This window comes from Pelecanus crispus, chromosome 8 (assembly GCF_030463565.1).
Source record: "Pelecanus crispus isolate bPelCri1 chromosome 8, bPelCri1.pri, whole genome shotgun sequence".
Classification (NCBI taxonomy): domain Eukaryota; kingdom Metazoa; phylum Chordata; class Aves; order Pelecaniformes; family Pelecanidae; genus Pelecanus; species Pelecanus crispus.
This window is the reverse complement of record NC_134650.1, coordinates 22,500,497-22,518,058: the sequence shown is the minus strand read 5'-3', so window position 1 is coordinate 22,518,058 and position 17,562 is coordinate 22,500,497. Positions and strand designations below refer to the sequence as shown.

General features: G+C 46.6%; 1 protein-coding gene across 1 annotated transcript in view; it reads left to right on the top strand.

Annotated features, from left to right (window-relative positions):
* NRG2 (neuregulin 2) overlaps positions 1-17,562 on the top strand; it is a 181,483-nt gene that overhangs the window by 128,980 nt on the left and 34,941 nt on the right. Inside the window, exon 4 of the mRNA XM_075715376.1 lies at positions 2,616-2,681. Coding sequence (XP_075571491.1) covers positions 2,616-2,681 — 66 coding nt within the window. The remainder of the gene's footprint in view (positions 1-2,615; positions 2,682-17,562) is intronic.

Sequence of the window (17,562 nt, the reverse complement as noted above, 5' to 3'; positions counted from 1 at the left end):
AAATGTGTTGCTACCTGAAAAGCAACCAAAGAGACACAAAGATCTGGTCTGTACCTTTTCCTAGTGGGAGCTGCAGGCTGCAAGGTGCTGCAGATCAGTAGATTGCCTGCTGTGCCCTGCTGTGACAGTGCCTTGATTAATCTGTTTTCTAAGCTGCCTTGCAAATCTGCCTTTGGCTTGCTATTCTCAGTTGCATGCACACCTTGATGCTGTTATTTGCACATCACCTGGCAGGACAGCAGTTGAATGCTAGTTGTAGTCCCTTGCAAAGGTAAACAAGATGATGGTAATCACTGTAGGCTTTTGCAGCTCTGTCACCCCCTTTGCACTCTTTTTTCACTTCTCCCTGGAGCTACCCAGCGCCAAGCAGCCTTCATCTGTGCCCAGGCATTTGCTGTCCTGGAGTCTCCCTCTTTCCTTACTGCTCGGCCTTCTTGGGACCTTGACAGCTTTCTTCACTTCTGCAAGCTCCCTTCTTCTGTGATATCTTTCAGTAGAAAACTCCTCAGAGCATCTGCTTGTCTCTGAATCCATGTGTGTGCTGTCTTCTGTCCTTCCCTGCATTCCTCTCCAGGCTTCTTAGCACATCCTATTGTGGCTAAGTGCTCTGTGAATTTCTAGCAGTTTATAACAATTAATCAGAGCAGATGTGTGAGCCGGCCTCCCCCTCGGAGCCTTCCGCTGTTTCCCAGAAGCTCACTCCAGCTATTGTTGTTTCTGTATGTTATGCTGCTTTATATCCTGCTTCTTTACTGCTGCCCTGTCCCTGGGAACCTGGTGCATCTGCCTGTCCCGGGCAGGCTGGCTGGGACTGGTGCTCTGGGACCATCTGCTGGAAGCACACTTTCTGACCTGACACTTAGCAGTATTGTTGGAGGTCCTGTAATGTTGCTGTGATACTGGCAGGTGAATCCAGGACTGGGAAAAAGTCGTGAGCTAACACCACATCTTGTGATACAGAGACATGAGATCTGGGGACATGTCTGGGTGCCCCTGTAGAGAGGTGGCATTGCAAGAGGCAGCCTGAGCTATTAAGGCTTGAGATGAGCATTGTGGAGAGAGGTGTCCTCAGCCCAACGCACCATTCCCCTCCAGGTGTGCAGAGGCCAGAGATGGAGGCTCCTGAGCCCACTTGAGCCCTGGCTGGCAGAGAAGGAGGTCACACCTGAGACCCTCAGGCCCATGGATGTGAAGGTCTGAGATTCTGTCTCTGCTGGTAAAAATTTCTCAGCCTGAGGAGGCAGCATTGCTGTTGCAAAGTACTCTTTACTCTATTCCACTACCACTTTTCACTTTATACCAGTTTCAAAAGAGCACCTCTTCAGCCATGCAGATCTGTTTCAAATCACCAAAAACACCACACTGAAGAGAAATTTTCTTTAGAAAGAGAGTGGCTGCAGTGCAGCAACCCCTTGTCACTTAGAAAATGCCCATCAGCCAAACCCATCACCTCATCTCTCCTCTGCAATTCTGGTATTTCCACAAAATGCCCAGCTCAGAAATAAATGCTTTCACATTGAAAGGCTTTGGGAGGGTGTCAGTTTCTGAGGAAATGCTTCTGGGCTTAGCCAAAACATATTGTGCTTTGGTGCCATTTTCAGATTTTTATTACTTTGAGGTAAATTAGATGCTTTCTTAGAAAAATGTCCCATTTCCCAGTTCTCTTTATTGAGTAGTCTAATATTGGTATCACATGGGCATGAGGGCACAGCTGAGATGTGACTGTTTCAGATTCTTTTTTTCCTCAGAAAATTTCTAGACACCTCCTTAACTGACACCCCCCCCCAAACACACACACACTTTGCTAAACACTGCAGGAAAAATCAAACTTTTATAAAAAATTCTTTCTGCTTTTACCTTTTCATGGTGGTCTCACCCCCTATCTCTGACAGTGTGCTGCACGCACAGCATAGGCCCCTGGTGCTTTCTCCTTTGTGCATCTAGAGGGTGGTGAGGGGCTTTGATCCAGAAGGGGCTGTTGCTGCCAGCGCGTTTGAGTAGAGCTGGTGACTGTGGACATTGGACCTCCCCAGTATCCTGGTTTATAAAGAGGAAATCGCAACATGTGCTCAGCTCCTGTATTGCCTTGGGCCACAGTCTTCATCTGTTTCATGTTCCTCCATCTCTGTATGAGCATTACTTTGTGCTGCAGAACTGCACATACTTGTTGGATGGAGGCTCTTCAGATGATCTCACCTTTTCTTAAACTCCACATTTTTCTCACTGTCATGTTCTGCGATCCCATCTTCACACTCTCATGGCCGTCAGGGCTAAGAAAACCTCCCACAGTTTCACTCATTACCTGCCAAGTGAATCCCATGCCATTTCTGCCTTTTGTATCATGACAGAGATCCTAATGGTGTGAGGCCCTTTACAGCAAGGGGACTGGCGTGCCCTGTGCTGTCCCCTGCAGGGGCACTCATTTATCTGCCTCTGTTACCCAGTTACCCATCTGAGCGTACTCTAACCAGTACTAACACGTTGACAGCCAGCCACCCCAGCCTGCGCCACCCAGCACCACCTGCTCTTGTCCTCTTCCCTGCAGCAGCTAAGCCCACTCTTCCCTGCTCAAAATAGATACTTTGTTCACCACTTTCTTACCTTAATTTCCCCAGGAACAACGAAAGCACCACAAGTCTTACCAGCCTCAGAAACTAAAATAGTTGTTATGGAAGAAGAGTGTAAGTACCTCTCCCCCCACTCCCCCCATATGGCTTCTTTCCCCTTATTTGTTTTGTTTTTATGAGACATTTTGCATAAATGATTTATTGCCTCCTGAAGTCTTCTTTAATCGCTACTTCTCTCTGATTTATAGAATCATAGAATCGTTTAGGTTGTAAAAGACATTTAAGATCATCCAGTCCAACCATTAACCTACACTACCAAGTCCACACTAAACCAATCACGGGTAGACTAGACTAAACCATGTCCCGAAGTGCCACGTCTACATGTTTTTTGAACACCCCCAGGGATGGTGACTCCACCACATCTCTGGGCAGCCTGTTCCAATGCTTGACCACCCTTTCCGTGAAGAAATTTTTCCTAATATCCAATCTAAACCTCCCCTGGTGCAGCTTGAGCCCATTTCCTCTCATCCTATCGCTAACTACATGGGAGAAGAGACCAACACCCACCTCACTACAACCTCCTTTCAGGCAGTTGTAGAGAGCGATAAGGTCTCCCCTCAGCCTCCTCTTCTCCAGATGGAACAATCCCAGTTCCCTCAGCCACTCCTCATAAGGCCTGTGCTCTAGACCCTTCACCAACTTTGTTGCCCTTCTCTGGACACGCTCCAGCACCTCAATGTCTTTCTTGTATTGAGGGGCCCAAAACTGGACACAGGTGTGGCCTCACCAGTGCTGAGTACAGGGGCACAATCACCTCCCTGCTCCTGCTGGCCACACTATTCCTGATACAAGCCAGGATGCTGTTGGCCTTCTTGGCCACCTGGGCACACTGCTAGATCATGTTCAGCCAGCTGTTGACCAACACCCCCAGGTCCTTTTCGGCCAGGCAGCTTTTCAGCCACTCTTCCCCAAGTCTATAGCATTGCATGGTGTTCTTGTGACCGAAGTGCAGGACCCGACACTTGGCCTTGTTAAACCTCATACAGTTGGCCACGGCCCATCGATCCAGTCTGTCCAGGTCCCTCTGCAGGGCCATCCTACCCTCGAGCAGATCGACACTCCCACCCAACTTGGTGTCATCTGCAAACTTACTGAGGGTGCACTCAATCCCCTCATCCAGATCATCAATAAAGATATTAAACAAGGCTGGCCCCAAAACAGAGCCCTGGGGAACACCACTCGTGACCGGCTGCCAACTGGACTTAACTCCATTTACCACAGCCCTCTGGGCTCGGCCACCCAACCAGTTTTTTACCCAGAGAAGACTACGCCTGTCCAAGCCATGAGCTGCCAGCTTCCCAAGGAGAGTATTATGGAAGACGGTGTCAAAAGCTTTGCTAAAGTCCAGGTAAATGATATCCACAGCCTTTCCATCATCTACCAGTTGGGTCACCAGGTCATAGAAGGAGATCAGGTTGGTCAAGCAGGACCTGCCTTTCATGAACCCCTGCTGGCTGGTCCTGATCCCCTGGTTGACCTGCACTTACCTGTTGAGTTCACTCAATATGAACCTCTCCATAATCTTTCCCGGCTTTCTCCCAAAACCACTGATCTTTCCCTAGATCTTTCAAAAAATATGATTTATATTTCTGGAGTCTATCTTAGAGAGGAAGAGGTTGATAACTATTGCAATGGTAACTTGAAGAACATGCTACTTAAAATTGCAGCTGGATTTTAAGCATTCTCAGGTCTTTCAATACATGGGTTTATTGATACTTGTAAGATGTGCTTGTTACGGCCTTTGATTTAGCAGGGGGTTTTTGTTGGTTTGTTTTGGGGTTTTTCTTGGGTTTGGGGTTTTGGGGTTTTTTTTGAGGATAAGTGAGAAAACCAAAAGAGGCTATAGGAAATACAAGAAAAAGACGTGAGTCTCATAAGCTTAAGTCATAAGAAAATTGCAGAAAATACATCTGCGCCCTACCATCACATTTTTCCTTGAGTCTCCAGAAAGCAAGAACAGGTTTCCCAAAATGTTTCATTTGATTTGATATGATGGAAGTGCATTTTAGCATTCCCTCTTATTCAGCTGTCACAAATGTAGTAGAAAATGGGCACACAAAAATAAAGATCAAAGCATGTATACAAGTGTACATCTAAAAGCCAGGTGCCTGGCCATTGGTTCAGCTCTTTCTGGTGGAGGGCATGGTTTAGTGGGCATGGTGGTGTTGGGTTGATGGTTGGAGTGATGATCTTAGAGATCCTTTCCAATCTTAGTGATTCCTAGTTTTTACTTTCATTAAAAATAATCCAGCCACCAAGCCAGGAAACATGAAATTACTACTCTACCCCTAATTGGTTTAGTGGTGGACTTGGTAATGTTAGGTTAATGGTTGGACTGGATAATCTTAAAGGTCTTTTCCAACCTAAACGATTCTATGATTCTATGTCGGAGAGTCTCTCCCTGCTGGGGCAGCACACCACCCAGGCAGTGTCAGCACTCTGGACAGCCCACCAAGATCCTGTCCAAACAAGCAGGGACCCAGAGAGCCAAGGACCAGGCGGTTATTTTGAGATCTGTGCTATATTTCCATTCCAGCTGCTCATGCCCAGAACTGTCAGCACAGCTCTCTGTTGATAATTATGTTTTGCAGATTTTATGGGGGAGTTTCCTCCTTGGGAAGCTCCATCTTTTATAATTTTAAAGGAAATCTGGTTGCAACCACAGCAGGGACTGGCCAGGTATCTTTTAAAAGCATTTCTGATTAGAAAACTGCACTTAAAATTTGCTGTTGTGTTGTGCTTAGCCTTCCACTACACTGGGGACAACATGCTGAGATGCAGCACCATTAATGCAATGACCATACCATCTTTCCCCAGGATTTTTCCTTTGTGGTCACAAGCATAGATCCATGCTACATATTTGTATTGCATTAGATATATGCTTTTTTCACTAAAAGCCAAATTTCAACAATAGAAAGGAAACTGGCAAAATGCCGTGTGGCTTGCACAGAAGATTTGGCTGTGTAGGTTAATGGTTGGACTGGATGATCTTAAAGGTCTTTTCCAACCTAAACGATTCTATGATTCTATGATTCTATAAGTTTCTCCTTTTGAAAAACTTCTTTCCTCTGTGGGAACATTATCCTTGACTGTCTGTTTTTTTCTTAATGATGTGAAGAGTTGGTCTCCAGAGGTAAAGTTGTAATTGACTTTTTCTTTCACACTCCTTTTTTTATGATCTCTCAATTGTTATCTACATATCACATAGTCCCCCTGATTTTTATGGTTACTAATGATCTACCATAGAATTGCACATGTGTATAACATATGGGGAGGTAATGAAGATGTTGTGAGGTGTGATAATCTGGAAAGCTGACAGGTATCTCATTCTTGTAAAATTCTTGCATTTCTTTTAAATATCTGTATTCAAAAGCTTGTCTGTCACCTGTAGGTTGTCCCACCTCTTGTTGTTCCACGGAAAGGTTGAAAGGTTGTAAATGAGCCACTGGATTTTAAAGATTGTGTTGAGAAAGCACCACACAAACTTTGTGGTAGCTGCAGTTCCCTGGGAAAGGAGAGACTGCCTCACACAGGCAGTTTGGTCACAGTGCTTGGTCACTTCTGTTTGGCCTGTGGCACGAGGCAGGCATCTTACAAGGTAGGCTGGGCAAGGGTGTTAGACCCTACATCTCAAGAAGCTCATCATGTTCTCCCCATGGCACAGACAGTCCCTATGGGCAAGGGGATAAAATCCCATCACTCCATGTAGCCCCACATGCCTCACCCCCTGTAACCCTGTTGCTCCTGGTGTATACATTTTTAACTACTGTTTTTCCTGAAGGTCACAGTTCCTTCCTGGATGGTCTGGCCTTCCTTTCTACCTTTGCCTTGGGAAAAGGAGTGGGATATCACATATTTCCCCCTTGGAGCACTGTTAAAGCCTTTCTTTCCACCTCAAAGTGTAGCTTCTAGCAAATCTTGCCACATTCTGAGTCACCCCTGCTTTCCTCCTCCTCTTTTCCAGTGGCCACAGACCTCTGGGCGCTGCTGCATCCTTGACACAAAGGCAGGTTTACACACCAGACAGCACTCAAAATGCAGCCCAGGTCTCCAGGATGTTCTGTCTCCATTATTGGGTAACTTTTTTCTTTGGAAGTGTATTTTTTGTCCCACTGCTTTCCATCTCAGCACCTTCCCATGCCTGGCTGGTGCCTGACACGAGGCTAGAGAGTGCAAGGAGGCAGATTGGTGCCATAGGTTCTTGGAAACATCTGCATTGTTACGATGATGTGCATGGGATCTCTTCCCCAGCTGCTGTTCCCCTTGCCTACATGCTGGCTGGAGCAGGACCTCTGGTTCCTTTTGACTGGGGCACTGTTTGGTATGGGCCTCAGATCTCATGACAGTATGGAGAAACCCAGGGATCTCATGGTATTTCTGGTGTAGAGACAGCCCTGATACCAGTCTGGATCTGGGACCAAAGAGTGCATTTGGGAGATCTGGGATCTGATGGTGCTGCATTTCGAGAGCTGTCTGGATTCAGATCTGCCTTGCATGCTTGTCCAGCCCATGTGGATGCAACCCTATGCTTGGGGTGAGTACTGTGGGACCTGCCAGACAGAGAGTTTCCTGATGCTCCCACTACATGGTATGTGCATGGCATGGGGTACCACTCAGCTTATTTCAGTGGTGTGGACACCTTCAGATGAGCTAGAGCCATTCAGCAGATGTAACAAGCTGGACAATGGGGTGTGATGAACACTAGCCTTGTCATAGGGGTGTAGTGTTGATCTTAACACCAACTTCGGTCCACATGGTCAAGCTAGATGCTGAGGGCCAGATTCAGAAAGCAAATCTGCTGTCTGGGAAAGTCTTTCCATGATGCTGCATGTTTTGACATGGTTCCACAGTCTTACACCTTCCTCTGAGTATATGCTTTTGTTTGAGCATTGTCAGACTAGAGCAGCCCTAGTGCTTTCTTCAGAAAGTACTGGGGCTCAGAAGAGAAGACATGCCTACTACTCTTATCAAGAAGTCTTCCTATTGAGCCCAGTAAGCATGAGATAGTTGCAGTAGTCTCATCCATGGTGAAAAACTGTTAAATAAGACATGTTGTCTTGTGTTTGTCACAGGCTAAGATTGTGCAGTAGGGTGATCACAATGGCTCAGCTCACAGGTAGGAACTTGCAAGGATGGGGTAACTTGATCATGTGCCCTGACGCAGAGAGAAAGGTCCTTTATGCTCATTTCAACATCCAGAGAACTCAAACTGGTAACGTGATCCTGTCATTGTGCAGCTTGAACAGCTAAACAAGGTTTGGGAGTCTGTGGCTACAGACCTGTTTGGTAAACAGAATAGGAATCAGTGTCGAAGTTTAAAAACATTTTGATGGAGGCAAAAAAGGAATAAGACAGAGCAATCTGTAGAGCATTCTGAGATTGAAGGTTTATGCAGGACAAAGATACTAAAATCTTATCAATGTTTAAATTTTAAAAGGTAAGATAATGTTTGAAATCTCTGGAAAGGTCAGGTAGTCCTTTTTGCTTGTTTTCTGCTGTTGAGTTCTCCTTGACTTCAACAAACAGGTAAAGTCTTGAGGGTAAAAAGAGAGTACAGGCTGAGTGGAGGAAGCATGGTTTCGATACCATCAGGATACAAGAGGATCCACCAGTGATGGACAGATGCTCTAAACCAACATGTGGATCATTGCAGCTGCTCACCTGGACTCTGCTCATGTACTTTGTCTGGGTCACTATCTAGCTAATCTGATTAAGTGCCTTTACTTTACCAGTTTATGTAGGCTGGCAGTGCTGGCTGGGCTGTCTAGTCTCACTCTACGGGTGTTCTGCAGCAGAGAGAGGTTTGGGATCAGATGAGAAGATGAAAGATGGAGAGAGATCAGAAGAGGCAGTGCTGAGTTGTGCTGGGAACATGAGGATTGGGGGATAATGTGAGGCACCTGAATGAAAGCTGGGCTCTCTGGATCAATTTTTGGGGCCTTTGTTTCAACTGCTGGGGATCACAAGCCCTCCCTGAAGTCCCTTTAGAGATCCCTGTGGGAGGGTAAGTGAAACAGCCCTTCTTTCTCCAATTAAGTCTAACTCTCCACACACCAGTTTGGGTCCACAGATTTCATAGCTGTCATCTTGGTGATGTCATTGGACTAAGTTTGTAGACTCATTGGTTTAGACTCATTCAGGCTCTCCCTCTCCCATTTAATACCTTCCCCAATGCTTAGCATGGCTGGTTTTTGGAAGTGTTTTCCTTACTTTCTCTCTCCCAGGTGAGATAGGTGTAGTGGACTTGCATAATTACAATGGCTCAGTGGTGTCTTTACTGTGATGTGGTTTGTAAGTCACATCTAGTCACATCTAGCTGAATCAAAGCTTCAGCATATACACCAGTAAGATGTGCCATGTAATTAAGGTTCAGCCAGTTCTCCCAAACCTTGTCTTAAGTCCAGTCTGGCATGGCCTTTTGTGGTGGGTTGACCCTGGCTGGATGCCAAGTGCCCACCAAAGGTGCTCTGTCACACCCCTTCTTAACTGGACAGGGGAGAGAAAATATAACAAAAAGCTTGTAAGTTGAGATAAGGACAGGGAGATCACTCAGCAGTCACCATCATGGGCAAAAGAGACTCAACTTGTGGAAAATCAGTTTAATTTATTACCAATCAAAACTGAGTAGGGTAATGAGAAATAAAACCGAATCTTAAACCACCTTTCCCCTACCCCTCCCTTCTTCCCACGCGCAACTTCACTCCTGATTTTCTCTACCTCATCCCCCTGAGTGGCGCCAGGAGATGGGGAATGGGGGTTGCAGTCAGTTCATCACACATCGTCTCTGCTGCTCCTTCATTGTCAGTGAGAGGACTCCTCACACTCTTCCCCTGCTCCAGTGTGGGGTCCCTCCCACAGGAGACAGTCCTCCATGAACTTCTCCAATGTGGGTCCTTCCTACTGGCTACAGTTCTTCACGAATTGCTCGTGTGGGTCCCTTCCACAGAGTGCAGTCCTTCAGAAGCAGACTGCTCCAGCGTGTGTCCCCCATGGGGTCACAAGTCCTGGCAGCAAACCTGCTCCAGTGTGGGCTCCTCTCTCTCCACGGATCCACAGGTCCTGCCAGGAGCCTGCTCTGGTGCAGGCTTCCCACAGGGTCACAGCCTCCTTCAGGCACATCCACCTGCTCCGGCATGGCATCCTCCATGAGCTACACGTGGATATCTGCTCCACTGTTAACTTCCATGGGCTGCAGGGGGACAGCCTGCCTCACCATGGTCTTCACCACAGGCTGCAGGAGAATCTCTGCTCCGGTGCCTGGCGCACCTCTACCTCCTCCTTCTTCACTGACCTTGGTGTCTGCATAAATGTTCCTCTCACATATTCTCACTCCTCACTCCAGCTGCAGTTTGTGTCCCTTTGGTTTTTTTCCCCTTCTTAAATAGGTTATCACAGAGGCGCTACCACCACCACTGATTGGCTCAGCCTTGGCCAGCAGCAGGTGCATCTTGGAGCCGGCTGGCATTGGCTCTACTGGACATAAGGGAAGCTTCTAGTAGCTTCTCACAGAAGCTACCCCTGTAGCCCCATGGCTACCAAAACCTTGCCACGCAAACCCAATACACCTGCACATTAATTGGCTAGTCAATCTCTGGTCACTCCAGTCTGAAGGCACTGTGCTCTCCTGGAGCCAGCAATGCTACAAACGTGAGCATGGTGCTGTTGGTTTGGAGTTGAAGGGTCTCCATCCAGGCCAGAGCATGTGTAGACAGACAGAAGTGGACAGACCAGTTTTCAATATTAGACTAAAAATAAGTCCTGGCATGGTCTTTGCTCAAATAATTTAAAACCTACAACTGGAGGTGTGGTTGGTAATTGAGTGGAGCCTGCACACATTCAGGCATGGTACCTTGAGGTGTACGTGTTGGAGATCTCACCGTCAGTCTGCAGAGAGAGCTGTCTTGTGCCTGTCTGCTGTCAGGTCCCAGCCATTGCTTATTTTCCACACTGTGTATGTTTTAAGTAGCCATCACATCTACTACTCTAGATGTGATGTAAAGATGGGCCATTGTGACTCTAAAGGCAGAGATGGGCAGTGTGGAGTGAAGCATAGGGTGGAAGCTGATGTCCCCTGGAAGAACTGAGGCCATAAGCTCAGCGTTCAGAGCAGGAGGCTGTGTACCAGGAGATCTGCTCTGCCTGACTGATTCGTGTGATCCTGACATGTTGCTTCACTTCTTGGGCTTCAGCTGTCGTGCCTGCAAACCAGTCATGATGGCACTGGCCCTGCAAAAGGCTTTTCAGGTTGTTGAACAAATCCCCTTATTGAAATATCATGTTGCTGCTATTACAATTATGATGGGGATTTGGGAAAATAAAATGCTGCATTGCTAACACGTGCATTCTGGGACCCTTATGGTAGAGAAAAGCATAGGAAAGGCTCCTTTGTAAAGCTGGATTAATCAGCCTGGAGGAGCAACTGGAAGCTTTACAACAACATAGGACTTTGCCCCTGCAATGACTACCTTTCCTATAGAAACAGGCAGTCCCCTGGCACTCAGAAACCTTTAAACTTGCTCCTCAGTGAAACACCTGAACAGTGCAGATGGGAGACGTGGGGAGTGCTGCCTGTGTTGTTTTGATCAGCAATATCTGATGCTCTGAGATGAGTCTCCTGCAGTCTGGCATTTATATTTTGGGATGAACTTCTAGTCTGCAGCTATTGATCCTCATGATCCCCTCAGGAACTGGGAACATAATTCCAGCAGGATCTATTTCAATAAAATGCAAGCGTAAATACTGGGTCATTTCCAAATGAATAAACACACAGGAGCAGAATTTTTGTAAGCTGCAGAGTCCCCAATCTGTTGCCAGGCGAGCCCCAGTCTGCACAGTCCCTTCTGATTTTATGTACAGATAGCAGCAGTGAACATCCAACCTCTGTTCAGGTTTATTAAGAGAAGAGCGTGTCATACCAGACGTACAGAAATCTGCCACAGAGAGAATGGTTAGGATCAACAGCCCCTCAGTGTATTAATCAGTGTAAATCATTGGTTTAGTGTGGCTCACACCAGGATTACAGTGCTGCAACTAAGGAATAGCTTGGCCAGATACATTCTCATCCATGTTCTTCTGACAAGCTGTTGGATGAACTCGGTTGAGAGGAACCTCAGCAATTCTGTGTTTTATCAGTAAGTACATGAGGCATATACAGAGCAGGCAATTTGTATACACTCTCCAACCAGCTGAGTTCATCTGTCTAACTGAATGTCTAAATATTGAGAGAATAAAGTGTCTGTACTCTATGAACCCACCAGTCAAAACTATTTATAAAAAAAAAAAAGGAGCAGTGAAACTATCACTGTCTCCCTGGTCTCCTTGACAGTACCTGTAGTTTGTGAAAAATTAACTATAATTTATAGTCCAAGCTGCATTAATTAACTCTTTGCAGGGGGAGTATTTCACCAGATTTCTAAGAACAGGCTGGTGAGCTGTCTGCAAAGGTTAAATGACATGCAGGGTAGGAATTGTGTAAGAATCCCTGCACAATCATTAATGGCCTTTCTGCGTAGATAGATTGTGTGAAGGTAAATCCACATGGCAATGTCAGTGCCTGTGGCTCTCCTCTCTGTTGCCCTGCCATTGATGTTAGTCCCAAATAACCTAGGCATATGGTGGAAATAGATGCTCTGAATGACTACAGTGCTCTGAATTTCTCATGTGTTTCTGCTGCACTGTCCTCACTGACTGGGACAGCAACAATAATCTTCAGATTGTTCGCAATCACATCCATGAAGAGGCAGCCCTCTTTTTCCCCGACCTCACCTCCTTATTCCCTTCTGCTTTGCTCTCAGCCCTCGGACTGACACCAGCTGGGGATCTGACTTACTGATGGGTGAGATGCTCCAGGCCTTCTTCCACCTTGCAAGAGCTTTGTGACCAGTTTGCCTGAGTGTTTGCAGATGACCCTGTCTCAGGGCCACCTTGCTTATTCCTACTGGTCTAATTTCACTATTTCTTTTCTGTAGCTTGCCCCATACACACTCCCTGTTTCCTGCTCTTAATTCATTGAAGTAATTGGGAAAGCAGTTGGTACATGACTGATGTTACTGCACAAACCCCCTCATCATCTCCCACTGCCTTCATGTGTGTCCCTTTCCACACAAATTGCAGCTAACACCCAAAACTGCTCCCTTACTTATTCAGATCTCCATTTATCTCAGTAATTTTACAACTTTCCAAGTCATTTGGGATAGATGAAGTTGTGCTGGAGGCTGAATGAAGGACTTAATCTACCACACCGGCCAATAGGGAGTAAAATCTGCCTGGTACCATGTGGCAGTTAAGGTAAAATAGATGTGGGAAGTAATTTCTGGATCACCAGGCACACCTGAGTGGTGTTTGGAGCAGAGGTGAATGAACATACATGACTGCAAATAAACTGTACGTAAGGCTCACTTTACCAACATTGGTCATCGAACTGCAGATGACTCAGGACCAGGCAGATATTTGTTAAGGTATTTCCAGTGGCCCAGGCTGATGAGGGAATACAGCTAAACATGAAGTAACTGAATGGAGTCACTTGTGAATCTGGGAATTATCCTGCTAGTGTGGTGGAAACCCACTGAAATCTCCCTTGGCTTGTCTGTGATATGCAGCCACATGGTGTCAAAAGGGGCCACATTTCAACCCAGGTACAATTAACATTTTCTAAGTGAGACATTTTGCTTCCCTCTGTGCCCCCATCAGCGCTGCTCTCTGAATTGGCAGGCCTCTCCATCCTTGCTCCCAGACTAGTTGCAGCTGCTGCCCTCATGAACATGAAGTCCCAGCTGCAGCAACTTCCCAGAGCAATCTGGAAGCTCTGGACTCCATGTTACCACGCAGGAGTGAGATTTCAGGGTTATAATAGATAAAGACCTGTATTCAGTACATCAAAACTCAAAATGAACATTAGGAATTCCTATGAACAAAATAGAGAACAAGCCAGGGTGACACAAATATCATGTGCGCAGGATGGTCTTGCTGTCTCCAAAGGGAAAAACAGAAACAGAGATGGCACAAAAAAGGACTGCAGCCAGGTCAACATTTGTATAAGAAGCTAGTAAAGACATCATTGCTTTCCAGCCAGGGAAGGACATGCTGGCTGTGCCTGTAAAGCCACAGGTAGCTCAGAGGGAATGAGTGGGGGATGATCACTATTTTTTCTAATACAAAAGCCAGGAAGGGGCATGTTTAAAAGATGTAAATGGAGATGTGTCTTTGCACACTGTGTACATAACACTGGAGCTCTTGTCACAAATACTGTGGATGCTACAAGATTAGATTTCTTCAAACAGCAACTAGACATGTTCGTGGAAGAGACATCCATCAAAGGCTGTTAAATGTAAAGACATTGCAGCTGATTGTCTCTGAGCTGTTCATCTTAGATGGCCAGAAGAAAATTATCATTGCATGCTTGTGCTGATCTTCCTCAAGCATTGCCTATTGGCCACTGTCAGAGACAAGACAGGGCTTTGGTTTGAGCAGTACTGCTCAGCTTATAGTCTTAGAATGACCTGTATTTCATGAGAATCTCTTCTCAACAGGGAAATGGGCTGACATCCTCTTTTTGTAGCCTTTGTTACATCTCTGCTGCTAACAAATGGACCATAGTAATATGATTCTGTGATTCAGTTTTAAAACACTTTGTGCTTCTTCGGGAGAAAAGGCATGGTACTTGCAGAAAACAGGATTTAAAAGATAACAATGTTAACAAGATGCTTCTAGGAGAACTGATCAACCATGTATTTTTCTGACAGTCATAGCTCTGTTGACAGCTCTCTTTCTATAAGTGCCCAACATGCATGTCCCAAGCCTCATTCATGTCAGTCTCCTTTTTATTTGTTTAAAAGGAATGAAATTGTTTATATGGGATGAAAATCCCATGCAATCCTTAGCTGGTCAGCATTGTAATCCACTCTGGTATCACATCACACATCACTGCATCTTCCCGTCCACCTTTTCTGGTGGAAAGGGTATCTTTTTATCTGAGGTGTTTTCTATGGGGAGATTTCTGGGCTCTGTTTTTATTTCTCCCTCTCTGCCCCTCCCTTACTGTGAGAATGCTCACTACAGAGTCCTTTCCTGTAGGATTTATGATGTGAGACATTGCCAGATGGATCATTTTGCTTGCTAGCAACTGGTACATTTGATGGTTGCAGGGGTGACTGCTTCCTGCAGGCTTTGCTTGTTCTTCATCCATGTGCCTTTCAGTTTGTACCAGTGCTTCAGTTCATGAAGTTTCAGCGCTCCCTGATCTGACGGCACGCTTGCAGCTTTAACAGAGACCTGCTCGCTGTGCAGTTTTAAAGTACTTTAGTAAAAGCCTGCAAGCACTCCAAACCAAAGGCCACCCTGTGAGTGGCTTTCAGCAGCTCCCATGCTGTGTGCTGGCCAGGCAGCACTCAGGGACTGTTCAAAGGGGCAGTGCCTGTCTTCTGTGTACCTGCTCCCCTGCAATTTTGACACTTTCCTGGCAGGCCCTTCCTTGCTCTGCCACTGCTTCTGCCTCTACAAGACTGGCCCAGCCAGCGCCAAGAGAGCTGCAGAGCAAAGCATGCAGTTCCTAGCAGCCCGGCAGCCTGCACAACCTGCAGCTTCCCATGCACATGCACAGTGAAGCCTGTGCACAGCCTGGCTGCAACTGCATTTTTGGAGACAGTTGCATGCTGCCAGGCTAGGCTTTATTTTCATGCTCATTTTTAAAATGGCATTTGGTGTTAAGGCTTGGTTTAAGTGGCTGGGTCAAGCAATAGCTAAAAGAGAGGCCTTGCAAAGAAAGTCCAGGTGCTATCACACACAGCTAGAGCTCCTCTGTCCTGAATCCGCAGCTCTCCATTGGCCTTACAAGAAATGTGCTACTATCTCATAAAGGTATAAATTACACAGACTTGTTACAAAGCTATTACAATGGCTTTGGCTCCTAGTTCCCATTAATCTTAACTGGAAGGGAGCACTGAATTTCCCTGCAGAAGTTTGGGAGTTTTCATATGTGAGGGTTTTTTGCAAGGACTTATTTGGTAGCTTGGTCAAATCATCATCTGTTTTAAAACCCAGCATACACTCTAGTATGTGTAAACTGCTCTGCACATTTGGCTCCCAGCTGGCTGGTGTTACGTGCCCTAGAAGGGGAGCAGCTATTTGCTGTTCCAGGGCCATGTGCATTTTCAGTATTTGCTGAAGTATTTGTCATGTCTGGTTTGCAGAGCACTTTGGGACAACTTGCTCTGCCATGGATAGCTGTGAAAAGACAACCCCAGAGGCAATGGTTGTTCAAGGCAAACATAGAAATAGCTCTGGTTGGTGCACAACCCCGTCTCTGTCAGACAGTGGAAGGCGTTGACTTCCCTATGGGAACAGAAAACAATGGAGCTGGACAATGCATTGGTCTAAGCAAAATGAACAGTAAGCTTGAGTCTGCCTTGAGCTGTGTGCAGGTGACAGTGTAGGCTACTCCAGCTGTGCACAGCCTGATGAGCAAACTCATCATTCAGAGTGGCATGGAACCTATGCAGTCAGAGACAGTCCTAAAAGCAAGAGCACCAGAACAAGCTTGTTTGGTTGCTCATGTGCTACACATCACTCAAATGTGAGAGGCTTCACAGGATGCTGGGAACCCTCCTTTACCCGTGAGGGCCTGGATGTGCCCAGCAGGTGCCGGGCTGGAGCCGGAGCATGAGAACAGAGACCTGGGCTCTGGTGGTGTGAGCTGCAGCCGTAGGCAGCAGGGCAGACACCAGCAGCAGCCTCTGAGCCTGCTGTGGAGGTGGGACAGGCATGGGGGCTGCCCAAGGTGTGGGAAGAAGCCATGGCTCCGTCTGGGGCAGGCTCTGGCATGCCTCAACACTTCTCCCATGGTTCTGACTAGCTCCTGCCTGGGGCTCTGGCTCCAGCCATCTTCCTCAAATCCTGCGTCAATGAGGTGTTCAGTCTTCAGCAACTGGTCTGAAGTCACTAACCTCTCCATGAGGTTCATTCATGCTTTGGAAAACGGGATGGAGGAGGGTAACTCCTCAGAAACCTCGAGTACAGTATAAAAGGCACTGGAAAGTAGGTAGTAGCCACACTGCTGGAGATGTAACTGTGTTAGGGTATAAGCAAAGTGGGTAGCCCAGCAAGGGGGACTATCTTTAACGAGATTAAGTATTCAGTTGTAAAAAGCAGATGCTTTTGAGTGCCCAGCCTTTCTTTCAGTTATGTGAAGACAGGTCTGCATTCCCCAAAGCTGGTCTGCTTTTGTGACCTGTGTCTGTTGCCCTAACAAAAGGTTTTTCCCTTCCTAGAAGCTTTTGTCTTGCCTATGGAGACTCTCTGGTTTGGGCTATAAGTTTGTCCGAGTCATTCAGAGACAGGAATTGCAGTGAAATTCTGCATAGTACTGCAATTTTGTTTGTACCTTACATGGCTGGAAAGCTTTTCTCCAGAAAGAAATTTGGATTTGGAAAAGTATCTGTATCACAGGAAATTTGAGTCATGCTGGCTGCCTCCCTCTTAGCACAGACTAGGGCTGACTGATTTCTACAGCTGAAATTCTGCTTGGCCTCTTGAGGCAGACCCATTGGGGCATGACAGAGAAATGCTTAGAAATAGGGGAGGGAGAGATGGAGTTGTTCTTGCTTGTACTGGACCTGTTCCAGGGACAATGAGGGCACTTGCTTCTGGCTCTGAAAACTTATTTCCTCCCAGAGATGTGGAGCAATGAAATGTCCGCTGCAGTATCTCTGAATCTTGGTCCAGTATCATGATGCAACTCAGGCCTCAGCAACATGCCACCGTGACTCTGTGACTCTGCAACACATGTTTTTCCTAACCTCCTGCCTGCCTGCTGGTACAGGGTTGCATGCATGTATAAGGGCAGGGCAAGGAGAGCTGGGAAAGGGGCACTCTTCCCTACAGCTTGCCAAAAAGATGAGCTTGCCCTGACGTGCTGGCTGCTTAGAGTAAGGTGTGTCCT